Source organism: Prionailurus viverrinus, chromosome C2 (assembly GCF_022837055.1).
Source record: "Prionailurus viverrinus isolate Anna chromosome C2, UM_Priviv_1.0, whole genome shotgun sequence".
Classification (NCBI taxonomy): Eukaryota; Metazoa; Chordata; class Mammalia; order Carnivora; family Felidae; genus Prionailurus; species Prionailurus viverrinus.
Genome location: NC_062569.1, coordinates 36,909,621 through 36,931,621, shown reverse-complemented (window position 1 = coordinate 36,931,621; position 22,001 = coordinate 36,909,621). Strand labels below are relative to the sequence as shown.

Sequence of the window (22,001 nt, the reverse complement as noted above, 5' to 3'; positions counted from 1 at the left end):
TTGTCCTGTACTTCCCTCACAATCATTGGCAGGAGGCTACTGAACACTCAAGCAGATGAAAAGACTGTAAAAACATAAAGATGAGGAAATCACCAAAAAGATCACCAAACAATGAGGAAAATCAGCACCCTGAAGGAGACACACAGACGCAACAAAGAGGATAACATTTAAGGAAATGAAGGGTATAATGAATTTCCTTTGGGTACTGATCTACATGGGGTAGCACCATAGAAATTCCAGATAATTTTATATTTTTGCAGGAAGTTTCTATCTTTAGATTTATTTTATACATAAAGCATTCACACACCCTGGAATTAATTGCTGGATTTGTTCATTTCTGGGCAAATTATAACAGCATTTGTAGAGAAAACACATTGCTCCCAGGCACACATACTATCATGATGTCGTTAGAGTTAACTTCATAGTTAGCAATATTAACTGAAATGAATTGCAAGTTGAATTAGTAAAAGAGGAGATTTCACTGAGGGCTCTCCAAAAATACAATACAAAAGAACAAAGATACAAAAAATTAAAAGAAGAGCCATGATGGACAGATTTAGAAGTTTCAATACCTGATAAGATTCCAGAAGCAGAACAGAAAGAGTGTTCCGGAGAAAATTACCAATGGAAATGTCCCAGAGATAAAAATAGCAATCTTCAGACTGAAAGGACCCAAGTGCTGAGCAGGATGGAAAGAAAAAGACCATTACCTCATACTAGGGAGTCAAATATTAGAACTTGAAGACTAAAGAAAGTCCTAAAAGTTTCTAGGGAGAAGAATCAAGACAGAACCAGATTGATATCAAAATTCTCACCAGCAAAAATGTAAACTAGGAAACCATTAAGTAGTATCTTCAAAGTTCTGAGGGAAAATTTTAAATCCAGTCTCACTATCATTGAAGAGTAAGGGTAAAATACATTGTTTAATACTCAAAGACCCAGAACAATTATCAGCCATAAGCCTATTGAAATAATTCTTTGAGGAAGCACTCCTGCAAAATAAGAAATAAATGCAGGAAAAGGCAAATATGTTATGCAAGAAATATTGCTGGGTAAAGAAATCAGCAAAACTGTTAAGCATGGATAGAAAATCATTAAAATGTAACATACAAAGTTAAAAGAAAAATGAGAACCTAGTATTACATTTTGGATGACTTCACTAGGGAGTCATTAGCTTTCCCATTAGTTTGGGAAAATAATGAATTGAAAGCATCCTACGGTTCTTTTCCTGAGTGGGGACTTTGATTAACTGTAGACCTTAAGATAAACATGGAAGTTTAAATTTGTCTGTTAACAACTGCAGAGTTGAAATATGATGCCCAAATTCTCTCATGAGACAGAGTGTACGAGCACGCAATCAAGAACGTGCGTGGGCCTGATTATTACAATAAAAAGGCAGGAAAAGGAAAATAAACCCAATAAACAGAAAAGCCTAGTAAACAGAAAGCACAAAACAAAGCAGTAATCATAATAATCGTAATAAATGTTAGTGCATTAAGTTTCCCTATTAGATGAATGAAACGCGGTTTCAGTTAAAATCTCCATTATTTCTACCAAAAAGAGTTACCATATGACTCATCAATTCCATCTCTACGTATACACACACCCAAGAGAATAAAAAACATATGTCCATACAAATGTTCACAGCAGAATTGCTCATAATAGTAAAAAATTGGGAACAATCTAAATGTCCAACTTATTAATGGATAAACAAGATTTGGCTTATATCCATACAATGGATTTAGTCATAAAAGGAACAAAGCACTGACTCAGCCTATATCATTGATGAGCTTAAAAACCATTATGCTAAGTGAAAAAAGTCAGTCACAAAAGGTTATATATTTTATGAGTCCATTTATATGAAATCCCCAGCACAGGCAAATCCATAGACACAGAAAGTAAACAGATAGTTGTTAGGAGCTGGGAGAAGGGAGGAATGACGAGTGACTTCTAATGGGCATAGAGTTTCCTTCTGGGGTGATGAAAAAGCCCCAGAATTAGTGATCTTACAACTTTGTGAATATGACAAAAAAAGCTTGCTGAGATTTGGAGTAGCACTGTGTTAAAATCAAGATGAACTGGAGAGGTAAATTTGAGAAGTGACTTCTTAAAAAATACTGAATCTTCCAGTTCACAAACATGATGTAGGTCTCCTTTATGTCTTCTTTATTTTATCTCAGTAATGTTCTATTGTTTTCAGTGCATAGGTCTTGTACTTCTTAGGTTAAATTTATTGCTAAATATTTTTTGGGGGAGGGGAGGACGGGAGCTGCTACTGTAAATGGTATTTTTTTATTAAGTTTTATTTATTCATTTTGAGAGAGGCAGAGCAGCAAGCGAGGGAAGTGCAGAGAAAGAAGGAGAGAGAGAATTCTAAGCAGGTTCCATGATGTTAGCACACAACCTGATGTAGGGCTCGAACTCATGACCTGAGCCAAAACCAAGAGTCCAACGCTTAACCAATTGAGCCACCCAGATGCCCCTGTAAATGGTATTTTAAAGATTTCATTTTCTAGCAGTTTCCTTCTGGTTTGTAGAAATACAATTGGTTTATATATATATGAATCTTGTATCTCAAGGCCACCACTTATTGGTTCAAGTATTTGTTTTGAAGATTCCTTAGGATACCTATGTATGCCTTTTATTTTAATGTTTATTTCTTTTTTGAGAGACAGAGACAGAGAGACAGAGTGCGAGCGGAGGGGGAAGAGAGAGAGGGAGACACAGAATCTGAATTAGGCTCCAGGCTCTGAGCTGTCAGCACAAAGTCTGACATGGGGCTCGAACCCACAAACCAAACTGTGAGATCATGACCTGAGCCAAAGTTGGATGCTTAACCGACTGAAACACCCACCCACCCACCCCATTTTCTCCTTTAAAAAATTTTTTAAAACATTTTTGAGAGAGAGAGAGAGAGAGAGAGAGGGAGAGAGCGCGCGTGCGTGCAAGCATGAGCACACCAGTGGGGGAGGGGCAGAGAGAGGGAGACAGAATCCTAAGCATGCTCTACATTGTCAGCCTGACATGGGGCTCAAACTCATTAACTGTGAGATCATGACCTGAGCCAAAATCAAGAGCTGGACATTTAACTGAGTGAGCCACTCAGGTGTCCCTGCCTTCTTTCCCTTCCTTTTTTTTTTTGGCCTTATTACATTACAATCTCATTGTATTGTACAATCTTATTACAGCACAATGTTGAATAGAATTGAGAAAAGTAGATAATCTTTGCTTTGCTCCTGATATTGAATATGATGTTACATTTATTGTAATTATTGATAAGGCTGTGTTTAAGCTATCATTTTGCTATTTTTTGTTTCATTTTGTTTTCTACCTACTCCATCTGATTTTTGCTCCATTGTTCTTCCTCTCCTGCCATATTTGCTTATTTACTTTTTGGGTAAGGGAGAAGGGGTGGGCTATACTTTAAAAAAGGTTTTTGTTCTAGAGATTATAACATACAGCCTTAATTCATTACAGTCTACTTAAAATTATGTTGTCATTTCACATAAAATACAAAATCCTTGCAATAATTTAGTCTATTCGTTCCCTTTCTGCTACTCCTGTCCTATATCAAGATTTGTTATAAACTGCGTAATTTAGTGTTATAAATTTTGCATTAAACAATTGCTTTTTATTTATTTTGAGAGAGAGCATGAGTGGGTGGGGAAAGGGGCAGAGAAAAAGGGGAGAGAGCATCCCAAACAGGCTCCATGGGGCTTGATCTCATGAACCACGAGATCATGATCTGAGCCAAAATTAAGAGTCAGACACTTAACCGACTGAGCCACCTAGGTGTCCATAAACAGTTGTTTTTTAAAGAAATTGAGAAAAGAGAAAAGACATTCTTACATTTACCTACATACTTACCGTTTCCAGTGCTCTTCATTTCTTCCTGCACATCTAAGTTTCCATGTGGTGTTATTTCGCTTCAGCCTGAAAATTTTCCTTTAGCATTCCTACAATACAAAGCTGTTTGCAATGGAGTCTCCTGGCTTTCATCTACCCTAAAGGATATTTTCATTTTTAAAGGAAATTTTCGGGGCACCTGAGTGGCTCAGTTGGTTAAGCGTCCGACTTCAGCTCAGGTCATGATCTCACGGTTTGAGTATGAGCCCCACATGGGCTGCCTGCTGTCAGCAAAGAGCCTGCTTTGGAGTCTCTGTCCCCACTTCTCTCTGCCCCTCCCCTGCTCGTGTGCACTCTCTCTCAAAAACAAATAAACATTTTAAAAAAATAAAGGAAATTTTCACTAGGATTCTAGGTTGAGAGGTTTTTTTCTCCAGCACTTTAAAGAGGTTATTATTCCATTGTCTTTTGGCTTTAGTTGCTTCCTATGAGAAGTTAGCTGTCAACTGTACTGTTGTTCTCCTGCATGCACTCTGTCTTCTGTTCTGCTTTTGAGATTTTCTATATATCTCTGGTTTAATTACTATATAGGCCTAAGTGTGATTTTCTTTATATTTATCAGGTTTGGAATTCAGGGAGATTCTTAGATCTGTAAAATAAATTTTTTCACCAAATTCAGGAAAATTTAGGCCATTATTTCTTCAAATATTTTTTCTGCTCTACTCTTTCTCTACTCTCCTGACATTAATCATGCATTTACTAGACTGCCAAATATTATTCCAAAAGCCACTGAGGTTCTACTGGTTTTTTTCGCTTCCAGACTTTTTTCCCTGTGTTCCTAGATTGGATAATTTCTACTAATCTATCTTCAAGTTTCCTGAACCTTTCTTCTTCAATATTTCAGTTGAAATATTTCACTTGTAGATTTCCATCTGATTCCTTTTAAGTTGCTATTGTTTTCTTTTACTGAAATCCCTCATTTCTTTACTCTTAACTGTCTTACATTGTCCTTGAAGTACTTATAATACCTTTAAAGTTCATGTCTGTAATTCCAACACATAAACCACATAGGGGACTTCTTAGTTTAATGTTTGTTCATTTTTTGAGAGAGACAGAGAGTGGGGGGGGGGCAGGGCAGAGAGAGAGGGAGACATAGACTCTGAATCTGAAGCAGGCTCTAGGCTCGGAGCTGTCAACACAGCCTGATGTGGGGCTCAAACTCACGAGGTCGTGACTGGAGCTGAAGTTGGATGCTTAACCGACTGAGCTAGCCAGGCATCCCAGAGGGGTCTACTTATAATGATTCTTTTTTCTCTTAGCTATGTGTCCTATTTTACTGTTTCTTCTCAAACTTGTTAACGTTTCATTGTATACTGGACATTATGAATGACACATTGTAGATAAGGTGGATTCAGTTACCTTCCCTTGTACAGTTGCATTGGTTGATTGCTCTGAGGCTTGGTTTTATATTTTATTCTGAATCTTAGGACACAGTCTTCACTGCTGAGCCACTGCCCTTTTGATATTTCAATGAAAACCTCAGTGTGTTTAAGCCCATCTAAAATCCAAACTGTTTCTCCTGAGGAAAGAAACTGAAATCTGTTCATATTTTTAAATCTTTCCTGTTACTGCTTTGCAGTAACTTCTTTGAAGTTCCCCAATGCAGAAGCAGTTGAAGAGTCAGCCAAGGATTTCAGGGGAGTTCATATACAGAGTGGAAGGCTCATCCTTTTTTTTTTTTTTTCTCCTCAATTTCCAGCTCCTCTGGCAGTCCTGAACTGTATCTTTCGATACCTCAAGCCAACAAAACTGTGGCTTTCTGCTTGAATTTCAGCCATCTCCCATTGCACTGGCCAGGAGTGCTTTCAGAGAGAAAAGCCATATAATCATATATTCCATCATGGCTCCCAGTTTTTGAGGGTCAAATCCTTCAGAGAGTTGTTTTATATATTCTTCCAAGTTTATATCTGTTATCTATGAAAGAATGAGTCTAAGACTGACATACTTCATTTTATTGTGTGCTTCTTTATTGTACTTCACAGATACTGTGTTTTTTATACATTGAAGGTCCGTGGCAACCCTGCATCAAGCAAGCCAATTGGTACCATTTTTCCAACAGCATCTGTTCTCCTCGTGTCTGTGTCACATTCTGGTAATTCTCACAGTATGTCAAACCTTGCCATTATTATTGTATTTGTTATGGTGATAAGTGATCTTTGATGTTACTACTGTAATTCTCCTGGGGTGCCACAAACTATGCCCACATAAGACAACAAACTTAATTGATAAATGTTATGTGCGTTCTGACTATTCCACCAACCAGCCATTCTCCTATCTCTCTCCCTCTCCTTGGGCCTCCCTATTCCCTAAGACCTAACAATACTGAAATTAGGCCAATGAATAACTCTACAATGGCCTCTAAGTGTTCAGGTGAAAGGAACAGTTGTACGTCTCACTTTAAATCAAAAGCTGGAAATTATTAAGCTTAGTGAGGAAGGAATGTTGAAAGCCAAGACAGGCTCAAAGCTAGGTCTCTTGTGCCAAACAGCCAAGTTGTGAATGCAACAGAAAAGCTCTTGAAGGAAATATAAAAAGTGTCACTGCAGTGAACACATGAATGATAAGAAACTGCAACATCCTTACTGATGATATGGAGACAGTTTTAGTGGTCGGGATAGATGATCAGACCAGCCACAACATTCCTTTAAGCAAAAGTCGAATCCAGAGCCAGGCCCTAACTCTTTCCAATTCTATGAAGGCTATCAGAAGTGAGGAAGCTCCACAAGAAAAGTTTGCAGCTAGCAGAAAAAGAAGGAAAGAAGCCATTTCCATAACACAAAAGTACAAAGTGAAGCAACAAGTGCTGATGTAGAAGCTGCAGCAAGTTACTTAGAAGATCTAGCTAAGGTAATTAATAAAGGTAACTACACTAAACAAAATTTTCAATGTAGACAAAACAGTCTTATAGTGGAAGAAAATGCCATCTAGGACTTTCATATCTAGAGAGAAGTCAATGCCTGGCTTCGAAGCTTCACAAGACAGGTTCACTCTCTTGTTAGGAGCTAATGTAGCTGACTTTAAGTTGAAGCCAATGCTCATTTACCATTCCAAAAATCTTGGGGCCCTTAAAAATTATGCTAAATCTACTCTGCCTATGCTCTATAAATGGAACAACAAAGCCAGGATGACAGCACATCTGTTTACCACATGGTTTACTAAATATTTTAAGCCCACTGTTGAGACTTACCGCTCAGAAAAAAAACATTCCTTTCAAAATATTAATGCTCACTACAAGGTACCTGATCACCCAAATACTCTGATGAGGATGTACAATGAGACTAATGTTTCATGGCTGCTAACACAACATCCATTCTGCAGCCCTGGAATCAAAGAGTAATTTTGACTTTAAAGTCTTGACATTTAAGAAATACATAGCTATTAAGAAATACATAGTGGTTCCTCTGATGGATCTGGGCAACATAAGTTGAAAACCTTCTGGAAAGGATTTACCATTCTAGATGCTATTAAGGATATTCACAGTTCATGCCAAGAGGTCAAAATATCAACATTAACAAGAGTTTCGAAGAAACAAGTTGATTCCAGTCCTCACTGGTAACACTGAGGGGGTTCAATACTTCAGTGGAGGAAGCAACTGCAGATGTGTTGGAAAGAGCAAGAGAATTAGAAGCAGAGCCTAAAGATTATGATTGACCTCCTGTAATTTCATGATAAAACTTTAAATTCCATGATAAAACTTTAATGGATGAGAAGTTTCTTGTTATGGAGCAAAGAAAGCTGTTTCCTGAAATGGAATCTATTCCTGTGAAGATGCCATGAAGACTGCTGAAATGACAACAAAGGATTTAGAATATTACATAAACCTTAATTGATAAAGCAGAGGCAGAGTTTGAGAAGGCTGACTCCAATTTTGAAAGAAGTTCTACTGTGGGCAAACTGCTATCAAACAGCATCACATGCAACAGAGAAATCATTCATGAAGAGTCAAGTGATGTGGTAAACTTTATAGTTGTCTTATTTTACGAAACTGCCACAGCCACCCCAGCCTTCAGCAACTTTAACCCTGATCAAGTCAGCAGCCAAACACTGAGGCAAGATCCTCTACCAGCAAAAAGATTACGACTGGCTGAAAGCTCAGAAGATTGTTAGCATTTTCTAGCAATGAAAACTTTTTTGGTCAATTTTATTTTTAACTTTTTTCTTCCAAATTTGAAAATTCTAGTTGGTTAACATACAGTGTGATATTGGTTTCAGGAATAGAATTTAGTGATTCATCACTTACATGTAACACCCAGTGCTAAACACAACTGGTGTCCTCCTTAATATACATCACCCATTCAGCCCATACCTCACCCACCTCCCTCCATCAACCCTCAGTTTGTTCTTTATATTAAGAATCTCTTATGGTTTGCTCCCCTCTCTCTCTTTTTTAATCCCCTTCCCAGATGTTCATCTGTTTTGTTTCCTAAATTCCATATATGAGTGAAATCATATGGTACTTGTCTTTCTCTGACTTATTTTGTTTAGCATAATAAACCCAGGCTCCATACACATCGTTGCAAATCCAAGATTTCATTCTTAGCAATGAGGTAATTCTTTCTTTCTTCCTTCCTTCCTTCTTTCTTTCTTTCTTTCTTTCTTTCTTTCTTTCTTTCTTTCTTTCCTATCTATCTATCTATCTATCTATCTATGTTACTGTCAAGTTGGCTGACATATAGTATATACAGTGTGCTCTTGGTTTGGGGGGGTAGATTCCTGTGATTTATCGCTTACATACAATACCCAGTGCTCATCCCAACAAGTGCCCTCCTCAATACCCATCACCCATTTTCCCCTTTCCCCCACACTTCCTCATCAACCTTCAGCTTGTTTCTGTATTTAAGAGTCTCTAATGGTTTGCCTCCCTCCCTCTCTGTAACTATTTTTTCCCCTTTCCTTCTCCCATGGTCTTCTGTTAAGTCTCTCAAGTTCCACATATGAGTGATAACATACGCTGTCTTTCTCTGACTGACTTATTTCACTTAGCATAATACCCTCCAGTTCCATCCACATTGCTGCAAATGGCAGGATTTCATTCTTTCTCATTGTCAAGTAATATTCCATTGTATATATAATAGCACTATGAGGAATTTATCTGAAGGATACAGGAGTGCTGATTCCTAGAGGCACATGTACCCCAATGTTTGTAGCAGTGCTTTCAACAATAGCCAAATTATGGAAAGAGCCTAAATGCCCATCAACTGATAAATGGATAAAGCAATGAAGTATTTTTAAATTAAGGTATGTACATTGTTTAGAAATAATGCTATTGCACACTTAATAGACCACAGTAGAGTGTAAAGATAACATTTATACACAATGGGAAGCCAAAAAACTCATTTGACTCACTTAATTGTGAACTAGCTTTATTGTTGTGGTCTAGAACCAAACCCACAATATCTCTGAGGTATGGCTGTACAAGTTTCTTCACTATTGAGAACTCATGTGTCTATTTTCTAAAAAGGCAACTTCATCAGTGTAGTTGTACAAGCCCAAATCCTTGGAGTTGTCCTTGACTTGCCTTTCTCTCACTCTTGATAACTCATTCTTTAGCAAAACATCTGAGTACTATCATTCAAAAAGATCCAGAATGTGATCCATTTTTATCACCTCCATTGCTACCAACTGGTCCAAGCCATTATCTCTGTTCCCCTCAATTACTGCAATACCCCCTTTTTTTTTTTAATGTTTACTTATTTTTGAGAGAGAGAAAGAGTGTGAGTAAGGGAGGGGCAAAGAAAGAGAGGAAAGACAATCCCAAGCAGGCTCCACACTGTCAGCACAGAGCCTGACATGGGACATGATATAACGAAGCATGAGATCATGACCTGAGCCAAAGTCAAGAGTTGGATGCTTAACTGACTGAGCCACTGAGTTGCTCCCTAGCCTCTTAACTAGTCTCCTTCCCCTTTCATTCTGTTCTCCATATGGCATAATGATTACTCCTATTAAAACATAAGTCTAATAATGTAATTCCTCTCCTTAAAGCTCTCTAATGCCTTTCCATCTTTGAATCAGAGTAAAAGTTTTAGAATGGCTCACAAAGCCCTAACATATTTAGCTTCTCCATGACCTCTTTGTTCTAAGTTCCTATGATTACCCCTTTATGTTTTCTTTCCCCACTAACCAGAAGAGCTTTCTCTTATCTCTTGAATACTCTAGGCATGCTCCTGTTTCAGGGCCTCTGTACTGGCTGCTGTTAACTACACATCACTATTAACCCAGATTTCCACCTGACTTACTCTCTTATCATCTTTAGGTCTTTGCTCAAAATGTCATTTTCTTAGCGAAGCCCTCACTGGTTAGACTTTTTAATACTGCAACTCTCCTCATAAGCCTATCATCCTCTATTCTCTTTACCTGCTTTATTTTTGTCTATCTCATTTATAATTATCCAATATAATACATGTTTTTTTTATTTATCACTTTTAAGCTATGAAAATCCATAAGGGCAAACATTATGGTATGCTTTATTCACTACTGTTTTCTCCAGAGCCAAGGATCTGGCACACAGTAGGCACTCAATAAAATATTTATTGAATGAATGTATGACTGCAACAATGAAGTGTTCATTAGCTATCAAAGAAAAAATACTGCAGAACCCTGAGTGTAAAAATATGAACAGGTGAAAACCAAGTCAACCTAAATGTATTATTGAGATTTATGTTTAAAACACCACGTATGGGCGCCTGGGTGGTTCAGTTGGTTAAGCGTCTGACTTTGGCTCAGGTCATGATCTTGTGGTTCGTGAGTTTGAGCCCTGCATCAGGCTCTCTGCTGTTAGAACGAACCCTGCTTTGAATTCTCTGCCTCCCTCCCTTTCTGCACCTCCCCCACTCACTCTCTCAAAAATAAATACACATTAAAAAAAAAAACCACCATCTAGATAGATGATATATGAACTGGAACATTTGATATCACATGGAAGTTGTGTAGGCTGTATGTATCTGTGTATATCAGGTCTCCAAGAGTGGACCATATCTAATCAAGTTTGGAAAACACAAGATGGAATTTCAGAGATGAATTTGCTAATAATCTATTATTAGTATTCTTGGTGGAAATTTAGAAACCAAGAGCAGTGGTTCTTAACGTAATTCAGATGGTAAGACATGGCATTCTTCGAAGAACACCATTTATTAAAAACATTTACTCCATGTATTAATGAAGATAATAAAAATGTGGTCCCCTGACAGAGGCTCTTAAAGACTAGAGGAAGAGACAGACAAAAGTAAGGACCACACAGTGTGACAGGTGTTACTCCTAAGGTGATTAAAAAAGCACAATAAGGGAAAAGCTCAACTGAAGTGCCTAGAAGCTTATAAATGACTTCCATAAAGAGCACATACTGGATCTGAGGCTTAAAAGACAACAAATCACACAGGTAAAGAAGGAAAGATGGGAACTTCTAGGAAGAGCACATGCAAAAGCACAAAGGTAAAAGAGCACAAGTTAAAGCAACTGCAGCAGCCAGTCTGGTGAAGCGCAGCTGAATGGCTGGATGAAAAAGGAAGAGACCGGGGGGCGCCTGGGTGGCGCAGTCGGTTAAGCGTCCGACTTCAGCCAGGTCGCGATCTCGCGGTCCGTGAGTTCGAGCCCCGCGTCCGGCTCTGGGCTGATGGCTCAGAGCCTGGAGCCTGTTTCCGATTCTGTGTCTCCCTCTCTCTCTGCCCCTCCCCCATTCATGCTCTGTCTCTCTCTGTCCCAAAAATAAATAAAAAAAAAAAAAAAAAAAAAAAAGGAAGAGACCGGAAGGTCAAGAACTCATTTGATTTCAGTATACAGCTAGAAAAACTTCTACTTATAGAAGATGACTATACTGCAACATAGCATATAAAACCAGATCACAAGCACACGTGCATAAAAAACTGTCAATATAATCATGACTGATTGCTGAGTGCCATACAGTCTCATTAATCTAGTTGTAATGAAGATAAGTTGTATACTATCTCTTGTTAGCATTTATGTAAACAGGTATCAAAAACTTAGTAACTTACTTAGGAAAAACCCTTAAAATTGAGAAAATTCTATTCATTCCTTTTCCAGTAAATTGGGAAAAGACTACTGTTTGATTCTAAATGGCAGAAATATTTGATTCAGAATACTAGTGTCCATATTACAGAAAATTTGGGAGGCATTCTTTCACACACTAAAGTCATATAACAAGTAGAACTAGCAGTCTTGGCTATTCAGAAACAGCAAAGAAATAGAAAGGTAAGCAAAACATTTGCTGAACAACCAGAGAAATCCAAAGCCCATGCATTTTCTTCAGAGAGCAAAGTCCTAAAGTCTTCCATCAAAGCCTTTTAATTTTAAGCATAATTTTAACAAACACAGTACCTGTTTTCTCAAAGTATATGTGTAGTAAAAAATGGAGCTGAGTGATGGAGGTGGGAGTGTGATGTTACGTTATGGTTCACTGACAGCATAAGAGATTTAAGGTAACAGCCTAAATATAAAAGGGATAGAGAAAAACCATATAAAGCAAACACAGGAACACAAAAAAGCACAGCAGTCCAAGGCATTTTAGCTGGGGAGTAAACAGCTGCACACACTCATAAGCGGCCCTGAAAACATCACTAAATCAAAGCACTACATAATAATTAATATTATCAATGGCAGCCGCAACTCATCTAGAAAATGTTCACTTACGTTCAATGAATTCTTTTTTAGAAGGCAAGGAAGCATGTAATACATTTTGGAAAAATCCATCAAAATAGTTAAAACAAAAAGAATGGATGCTTAAAACTGTACGCTTTGGTAAATAATCTTTAAACTTCATGTAAGAGAGCTTATTCCTCCAAAGTCATTCCAATAGGTTAAATTTCTTAGGGCCTGAAAACAATGTAATTTCTATGTGTCTATTTTATACCTACGGCAGCCTAATCATTCTATAGAATTTTGTCCTCATAGGATCACTAGCTAGAGCAGAGGTTCTTAAGAACCGTAGATGAACTCTGGATCTACAGACTCATTGAAATTATATGCAAAATTCTATGTCCAGTTTGTATGTGTATTTTTCTGGAGGAAAGAGGCCAAAGCTATCACCGGATTCTTAAAGGGCTAAACCCAAAAAAGACTTTAGAATACTAGTTTAGATTAGAAAATACTTTAAATGAGGAAAAAATAGCTAATTTATTCATGGAGAACAACTAACTTACCTTAAATTTTATTTCAATGTACTAACATAATTAGATTATGACAGCTATTTTTTACAAAGCTGCTATGTACGTGAGAACATTTACTTAGTATTCAACATAAGCTGTAACTTCTAAAACATTCAAAACATATTTAGCTTAAAAAATGGTCTGCAAGGCTAAGGATGTAACGTGTTGCTCTTTATGCCATAACAAATTATGACTATTGATATGCCATAACAAATTATGTGGGTGACAAATAAAAATGCCTTTGGTTTCTTCTACCTTACTAATACAATTAGTCATATGTAGTCATTCTGGTTGAGCCATAATAAGGAATTATGAAACAAGTTTTCTTATCACTTTACTCTTTAAGAATCTCCACAGAACCATTCTACTTAACTGAATCTACATTCTCTTGAAAGTACCCTATGGCTGTTGTTTGTTTTACCATTTCAGAATTTATAGCGGAAGCTCTCTGAACAGATCTTTACCTAACAGAGCTAATGGATTAACAGAGACTCTCCATGTCCTTGTGAAACATTAACGAATGATGCTCATTGGATGCTGAATGCTTGTGGTTGCTAGGTTACTATCTATTAAGCCTGTACTCTATGTTTCCACTGGTTAGGCTGTTTTGTTTGCCAACCCTGTTGGGTTTGTTTTCAAACCTGTTTAAGCCATTTTTCCATGTTCTAATTATAATTTACTTAAATATATGTAAAGTGACAAAATAAGTGCCCCTTACTAAGAGGTTTATTGTTTATTTGAAAATCAGGTGAGTGCTTTGAAAAACACCAAAAAAGGAGACCCACACCTGTATAAGCAAAGCTGATTTACATGGGGGTGAGACACCTGTAAAAGATTAGGGGTGACTATCATGAAATCTAATAAAATTCTGTACTTGGATTACTTTTCAAGTATTTAAATTTGGAAAAACTTTGGAGAAATCAACCAGAAAACCGATACATTATAGGTATATTTGCAAAATAAAGACAAAGGGAAATCCAATCTATAGATCCATATTCAAAGAAAAGATCTTGGTTCTCTACCAGAAGATCTGGCAAACAAATATGTAAATATTTAAGATATGTATGCACATTTTTGTCTGTTTTAAAATGATTCTTCCTTTAACTGGCCTTTTTGGTTAAGTAAATTTCTTTGTATCCTGATCACCTTGAATAAATGAGTTTATGGAATATGGTCCATGATTTAGATATTAAGTTCTTCTTGCTATGATACCAGCAGGAGCTAATGGCCTTCTGTGGATCATGTTTGACTCCAAGGGAATGAACTTAAAAGGTGGAGGTTTTAAGCACTGTGTCAGTCCACTGAAGGACAAACTTTGCTTCTCTGAATCCCTCAGAGATAGATTTCTTTATCCAAATAGCCCATTTGTGCTTTCTCAGGAAGTCAGTCACTAAAATTTCCATTTTGAAGTTAGCTTGGCCAAAAGACTAGAACGAATGTTGTAACTGTACAGGAATCACAATCTGTGGTATGACTGTGGAAAAACTCTGGCTGATGTTATCTAGCAAACCACTGAAATACTCTCATTTATTAAGTATTGATTCTTACCAACTTGGCTCTGAGAGTTAAAGAAATTTCCAAGTTCTAGATGAATCCTGGGATTTACCAGGGATTTTTTTAATTTTTTTTTAGACAACAGAGCGTATGTGAGGAAAAAAATGGAATTTACATGGTGTCATTTGTCAAATATTTACTATATCGTTAGTGTGTGTGCATCACTGCGAGAAACTATCAACTACAGTAATAAAGTGAAAAGGTTCACTGGAGTTACATGAAACAAAAAAGAAATCTTCACCGAGGACCAGGAAAAGACCCCACAATAAAGCATAAACACAACTACCTGGCTGTTTGTGGTAGGTGAGCTCTCTGCTTGTTAAGCAGAACCACCGTTTCTTGAAATTCTTTTTCCCAATCCGAGTTCTTCCCTGAGCTCTTTTATACATCTCACTGCCAAAACAACAGATGTAAAAATTTAGCTACAAATATTAAAGTAGTTCATCCAAAACAAAGAACTGTTCTTTGATTTTAAATGACATGAAAGGCTGAGTAAGATTGTATTACATATACAAAAATGTCTTTGTCATCCATAACTTTTGCATTTATTTTGGCCATGCTAAGGGAATAAAGTTTTTAACTAATTTAATATTTATAACTGTGCTATTCAGACCTAAAAGGGCCAAACTTACCTGAAGTTTCCCTTTAACTTCCGATGGTAACACTACTTCAAGACTGAAGTTTTCAAAGTACTACTCTAATACCTGTAATTTCATTCTATTTGAAAAACTACTCGAGGAATGTATGGACAAGGAATCATGCCCATTTGGCATGAGGTTCATATGCTACTGTAACTTACCTGATGGATGTTACTTAGGCAGTTCTAAGATGGAACAAAACCCGGATTTCCTCACTTCCAGACTCCTGCTTTTTGTACTTACGTAACGTCTATACTGACACATGACTTTAATCTCTAAATTCATTAAATTACCCTTCTTTCAGGTGCACAGGCTCACTCGTACCACTGGACTCTTTAGTTTCAGTTGATGAAATTTCATCCAAGAACTAAACAGGGAAATGGGCAAAAATTATACTTTGTGATAACATACATCAAAAATTCAGTTGTCTTAAATATCACTAATAATATTGTAAAGTTCTTTACTGAGGAATACATATAATTATAACTTCTAAAACAAAACACATATTTAATTGTACAGGAAATCCTAAGTTACACATTGGCTACGTATTTTAAAAAGTTTATTCTCAAGTTACTTAAAACTCAGAATACATTTCTCTGTAAAAATAGCTCAATCTACGATCCCTAAACTATGACTCTGAAATCTATAAAGCTGTGAATAAAAAGAGTTGTTTTTGTTTTGTTTTTGATTTATAGAAAACTCATTTGAGGGTACAACTTAACTTGAACTAGCAAAGGCTATTAATAGTCTGTATTTATCCTACTTAGTGTGAATATTCACACACTGTACTATATAGTATGTTTGATTATGGGGTGCTACCCCGGGCCACACTAGGGTGTAATATAATACACAGTATATACCTATTATCTTTTAAAATTCTGAAATATTTCTGGTCCCAAAGATTTTAGATATAGGATCGTGAACCTATATTTTAAGTCAGGGATAACCAAATTATGGTTCAGTGGGCCACATTCAACCTGCAGCCTGTTTTTGTAAGGCCTATGAGTTAAGAACAGTTTTTATATTTTTAAAGGGCTGGAAAAACAAAAACAAAAATAAAAGCAGAGAAGAATATTTACTCTTTTATAGAAAAGACTTTGCTAACTTCTATTACATATAACTGACTTTAGCCTGGAGAGATAGTACTCCATAATTATGACTGAAGTGTAACTGGGTTCTCTGGAATAACCTGGAAATCTAATCTCCATTTATAAACTTCCTAGGGGGAATGTGAGAACACGGTGGCTCAAGAACATTGGAGTACCCATCTCTAGCAATGGCAGGCCACCCCTGTGAAGAGCAGTTAGCTTCATGAATATGCTACCCTGACTGGTCAAGAGCTTCCTGGCATGCGGCTGTCTCTTCATGGAAAAAAGAAATTAGTATTTCAAGGAACAATCCTTGTTCTTAGAGAGGAATCCTATCTTGCCCCATAAATGAACTACCTACTTGTTTAGTCCTTGCTTTTTCCTTTATATTTTTCTACGTTGTCTCACGTGGGACAAAAAAACAAAACAAAACAAAACAAAACAAAACAAAACAAAACTTACATTCCAATAGGGATAACACTGAGGTACAAATGCCTAATCTAAAGTAGAATTGTGGGCAGTCATATTTTCTTAAGACTGGCTATAGACTGCCCACCAGAAGCCACACTTACAATTTTTTCTAATGTTTACTTCTAGCATGTAAGAAGGAAATCTTGGTAAGTAAAGGAACAAGAACAGTTTCTTTTGCATTATATGTGGTGATACAGAACAAGTACACAAGGGAACTAAAGAAGTGTCCTATCCTATCTCCAGTTCTCAAAGAGGGACTGTTCACTAACGGAGGGTCACAGACTTACTTAAATATTTCATTTCTCAGTATTTGCCTGAAGGCACTGATCTATTTACTTGAAAAATACTTATTATTTACTTATGACAATTACTACATCTAGTATTTGTTATATTTATACGGAGCTATGAGGTAAATACAATTATATCAAGTGAAAGAAAACACAATAATTAAGATGGACTACAGGCAGGGTGAATATAGGTATTTGCTCAGGGCCATCCCTGTCTACAGCTGTGATCCCAACATTATCCACAGTGTTCATTTTCACTCTTTAAAGTGTCAAGGTTTGCACACTAAATTATATGGTCACTCTGTTTATAGAACTATCCAGGTTACCCTTGCTAAACTCTGTGGGAATAGTACACCAATACAAAATGAGAAACTGGGCTTCAGAGGCTTCTACAATTTCTAGCAATGCATATATCCAGACTTAGTAAGTAAATAATGAAGAAAACTTAGATTAGGGCAAAATATCCTATGCTGGTTTAGGAGTCTAGAACCAAATCTGACATAGGAAATGTATTATGGTGATAGTCCAGGAGAATGTGAGTGGGTGACACAGGACAGACAGATCAGGAACAGGCTAAACTCCTGGGACCCTTAACTACTTTCTCCACTGACATTATCAACTCTATACATTCTGATTTTATCAGGGAAAAAAAAAATCAGCTGCTACGATAACCTAGGTCAAAAAAGTGGGAAAACAACCCTAAAACAAAAGACAGTATATCATAATCTTGCCAACAAAAGTCTGCCTACGCTGTCCCACAGATGTTTCAACAATGTCCTACAAATAAAAGGGCAGTTTTTCCTCTGCCTATTCTTTTGAAAGGCTTTCTCCTCAAAAGCCTTCAGTGATTGCTTAAAAAGACTTTGATTGAACTTGCACAATTCTAGATGAAAAATTCCAACTGGTTTTATTTTTTAAAAAATCATCATTTTCATCTACTGACTCCCTGTAAGAATTCTAAGGACACACACAAAAAAGTGCAAACATACACTTCATCAAAATATACTCCTGGCAGTCAACTGTGAATCAATCATGCTATAGAAATGGAGTGACATCTTTAAAATTTGGCCTAATTTTGATTCATTAAATCAAAATTGTGATAAATAAAATACAGTACTTCCTTCAAGCCAAGTTTAGATTACTTCAAAATAACTTTACAAATTTTAGGGTTTTACAATAATGCTACATTTTATTTAGAATGATTTAGAACTCAAGACTCAAGAAATCTGGGTGCCTGGGTGGCTCAGTTGGTTAAGCATCTGACCCAATTTTGACTCAGGTCATAATCTCACGGTTTGTGAGATCAAGCCCCATGTTGGGCTCTGTGTTGACAGTGCAAAGCCTGCTTGGGATTCTCTCTCTCCCTCTCTCTCTGCCCACCCACCAAAATAAATCAATAAGCTTAAAAAAAAAAAAAAGACTCAAGGAATTACAGATCCTTTCAAAACATTCTCAGTTTCTAAGTACAGCAACTTTTGTATGTTATAAACCTCACGTTAGGATATTAAATACTGTAGTCTTCTGTACATTTTAATTTACAGTAACTTGCCTTAAGTTACTACCATAAGCCTACTATATTTTATAAAATGGTTGATAATTCATGTATTTTTTTACTATACATCAAGCATCATACTAAGCCTTTATCCCTAGATCAGAGGTTCTCAATCAGAAGCAATTTTGTCCTTCACAGAACTTTGGCAATGTTTACAGACATTTTTGACTGTCAAATCTAAAAGCATCCTACCAGCGTCTAATCGGTACAGGCCAAGGATACTGCTAAACAGCCTACAGAGGCACAAGACAGCCCTCATAATCAAGAATTATCTGACCCAATTGTTGATAGTGCTGCTGGTAAGAAACACTAAATCTAGCTATTTGTAATCTGTGTTACTAAGACACTGGCAATAGCAGCTGTTGTTAAACATTTAGGTATTTCCATAGCTAAAAATCCCATAGTTTTTTACGGGAGAAGAAAGGAAGAAAAAGATAGCTTTTCTACATTTGATGTACAATTTAAACATTATTTTTTTAAACTGAGGGTTAACTTCTAGGAATAATATGAAATGCTATTTCCCCAATGCTATTATGATAAGAAATGTTACTATTCCCAGAGTAAAACAATCATACCTTTTTAACTGCTATAATATATCGTTCTTCTTGAAACATTTTGAAAAATTCACACATGAATGTCTCTTTGAAACTTGACTAGGAAAAAAAAACACACAGAATTCATATATGTTAAGTAGAGAACTAAGAATATAATGAACTGTATTTTTAAGCTGAGGATTAAGGCCTAAAAGGAATCAATCATGTATTTCAAGAGAGTTATAGGACTTGGAGGGGGATTTCTTTCAATAGCTATTAGATGATATGGCACTAACAGATCAATAGAGGGTTCTTACATCTGTTCACTAGACTCTCTCCTCCACTTAGATATATTAGTTTAAATGAAACTTCTTTAACAGATGACTAAGACACAGCAGCTATCTAAAAGACAGCTACTGCATCTGTGTATGCGTATTTTAATTTGGAAGGGAATGAGTGAGAGAGAGGGATATGGTATAATAACATTTAAAAGTGTGAATACAGGGGCGCCTGGGTGGCTTAGTCGGTTAAGCGTCTGATTCTTGATTTCAGCTCAGGTCATGATCCCAGGTGTGGAGCCTGCTTAAGAGTGTCTGTCTATCTGTCTGTCTCTCTCTCACCCCCTCCCTCCCTCCACCTCTCCAACTGCTCATGCATGTGCTTGCACTCTCTCTCTCTCTCTCAAACTTGAAAAAAAAAAAAAAAAAAAAAAGCAACAACAGAAGTGTGACCACAAAGCAGATGTAAAGACTTACCTTGCTTTTGGACAGACTTCCCCAGCTTCCCAATGTTTGAATGGTTTTTGAGATGAGAGTTAATGTTCTAATTGTCTGTGCATCCTAAAGAATGTAAAAGAGACACAAAACTGTTAAGTTTTTAGGAAATAGAATTTGTGTAAAAGGTAGAATAGAGTGAATAGGCTACCTTGCTTTAAAACAGTGATTAAAAAATGTTGACTCAAATCACTAATGTAGTAAAAATCTAGCTTATGATGGGCACAACTCACCAGTAGTATATATGTTGCTTTGCACAACATGGCAGGTTGGATTACCTAACAAATTGTACTCACTCTTGAAAGGTCAAGCAGGTCTACATTTTCTACATTGGAACTTAAAATGACAGTTTCCAAATTTTCTGTACTCCACCCACCTTCTAATCCTACTCAATAACAGATACAGCTTCTACAATCAATTATTTTCATCATGGAAGCAACGACCTAACTAAACTTAGGAAATGAGAAGTCACCTGGTTCATGTAGGATCTTAGCAGAGGATAACTACTTGGATCTGTTATCCAAGCTATTTTTTAGCCTGTCTACCAGAAAAAAGTAAATGTAAGTAAAATTAATTAAACAGTTCCCTGATTAGTCCTTGTCTCCTTCCTTTTTTTTTTAACTGAAGTATAATTTACATATAGTGAAATGACCAGATTTAAAAATTTTTTTTTTCAACGTTTATTTATTTTTGGGACAGAGAGAGACAGAGCATGAACGGGGGAGGGTCAGAGAGAGAGGGAGACACAGAATCGGAAACAGGCTCCAGGCTCTGAGCCATCAGCCCAGGGCCCGACGCGGGGCTCGAACTCACGGACCGCGAGATCGTGACCTGGCTGAAGTCGGACGCTTAACTGACTGCGCCACCCAGGCGCCCCTGAAATGACCAGATTTTAAATGTACATAACCTAATGAGTTTCCACCAAACCATGTATCTGCATAACCAATTTCCTTATCACATAGAGAATATCTTTATTTTGGAGATTCAAATAAACAAGTATCTTCCATCAAAATTTACATACAGAAATGCTCTAGGTTTTTGGTTACATTCCTCAATATTTTAGAATTCCCACATTGGAAATAACAGTGAATGTGAAGGATAAGAGACGACAAAGATGTAAGGCAATCTGGAAAAAATGGAGCATCTGGGATATGATCATTATGATATATTTATGAAACAGTTACACACCTTATAGTTATTCAGAAATATTTCAGCTAGAACATGTAAGATTCCATTATATGTATAAAAGATCCCTAAAATTTTCTGCCTTTGAAGAATATAAGATTCTTAACAATGGCTAATAAACTGAATTTGAACTGAATTTCATCAAGACTTCCCTGTTCAAATTTATTTTTTTTTTAAGTTTATTTATTTATTTTGAGAGAGAGAGAGAGAGAGAGACAGAAAGAGAGAGAGCAAGAGTTGAGGAGGGGCATAGAGAGAGAGAATTCCAAGCAGGCTCCGTACCATCAGAACAGAGCCTGATGTGGGACTCGAATTCAAATCTGTAAGATCATGACCTGAGCCAAAATCAAGAGTCAGATGCTCAACCGAGCCACCCAGGTGTCCCCAAAAATTAGTGTTTTAAAAAAATTATTCAGGGGTGCCTGGGTGGCTCAGTTGGTTGAGCGTCTGACTCTTGATTTTGGCTCAGGTCATGATCCTAGGGTCATGGGACTGAGCCCTGTGCTGAGTGTGGAGCCTGCTTGGGATTCTCTTTCTCTCTCCCCACCCCCGGCCCCAACTCACACTCTCTTAAAAAAGAAAAAAAAAGAGTATTCATTCGTGTATATGTATACAAACGTACACGCTTAAATTTGTGTATATCTTTAAGCCACAGGTGTAAAAACTACATTTACCTATTTTTTAATCTTCTGCAATCTGATTTTCTTGTACTCTACTAAAACTGGCTTCTCAAAATTCGAAGAACTTCTAAATGTAAATCCAACAACCTTTAACTGGTTCCCCTCCCCAACCACTCTGTAACTTTCAATACTGGTCTTGACAATTCCATCACCCTGAGGTCCCTGGGATTACT

General features: G+C 36.9%; 1 protein-coding gene across 4 annotated transcripts in view; it reads right to left on the bottom strand.

The window, feature by feature from the left end:
* Positions 1 to 22,001, bottom strand: part of RASA2 (RAS p21 protein activator 2) — a 122,720-nt gene that overhangs the window by 10,103 nt on the left and 90,616 nt on the right. For 2 of the 4 annotated variants that reach the window (XR_007155578.1, XM_047874667.1), the window contains exons 16-19: positions 19,946 to 20,029; positions 19,233 to 19,310; positions 15,553 to 15,626; positions 14,905 to 15,014 (exon numbers count right to left, since the gene is read on the bottom strand). Coding sequence is in view for 2 of the 4 variants with exons in the window: in XM_047874667.1 (XP_047730623.1) it covers positions 14,905 to 15,014; positions 15,553 to 15,626; positions 19,233 to 19,310; positions 19,946 to 20,029 (346 nt within the window). In the remaining 2 variants the exon portion in view is untranslated. The remainder of the gene's footprint in view (positions 1 to 14,904; positions 15,015 to 15,552; positions 15,627 to 19,232; positions 19,311 to 19,945; positions 20,030 to 22,001) is intronic. The other 2 variants (XR_007155579.1, XM_047874668.1) reach the window with 1 other exon arrangement.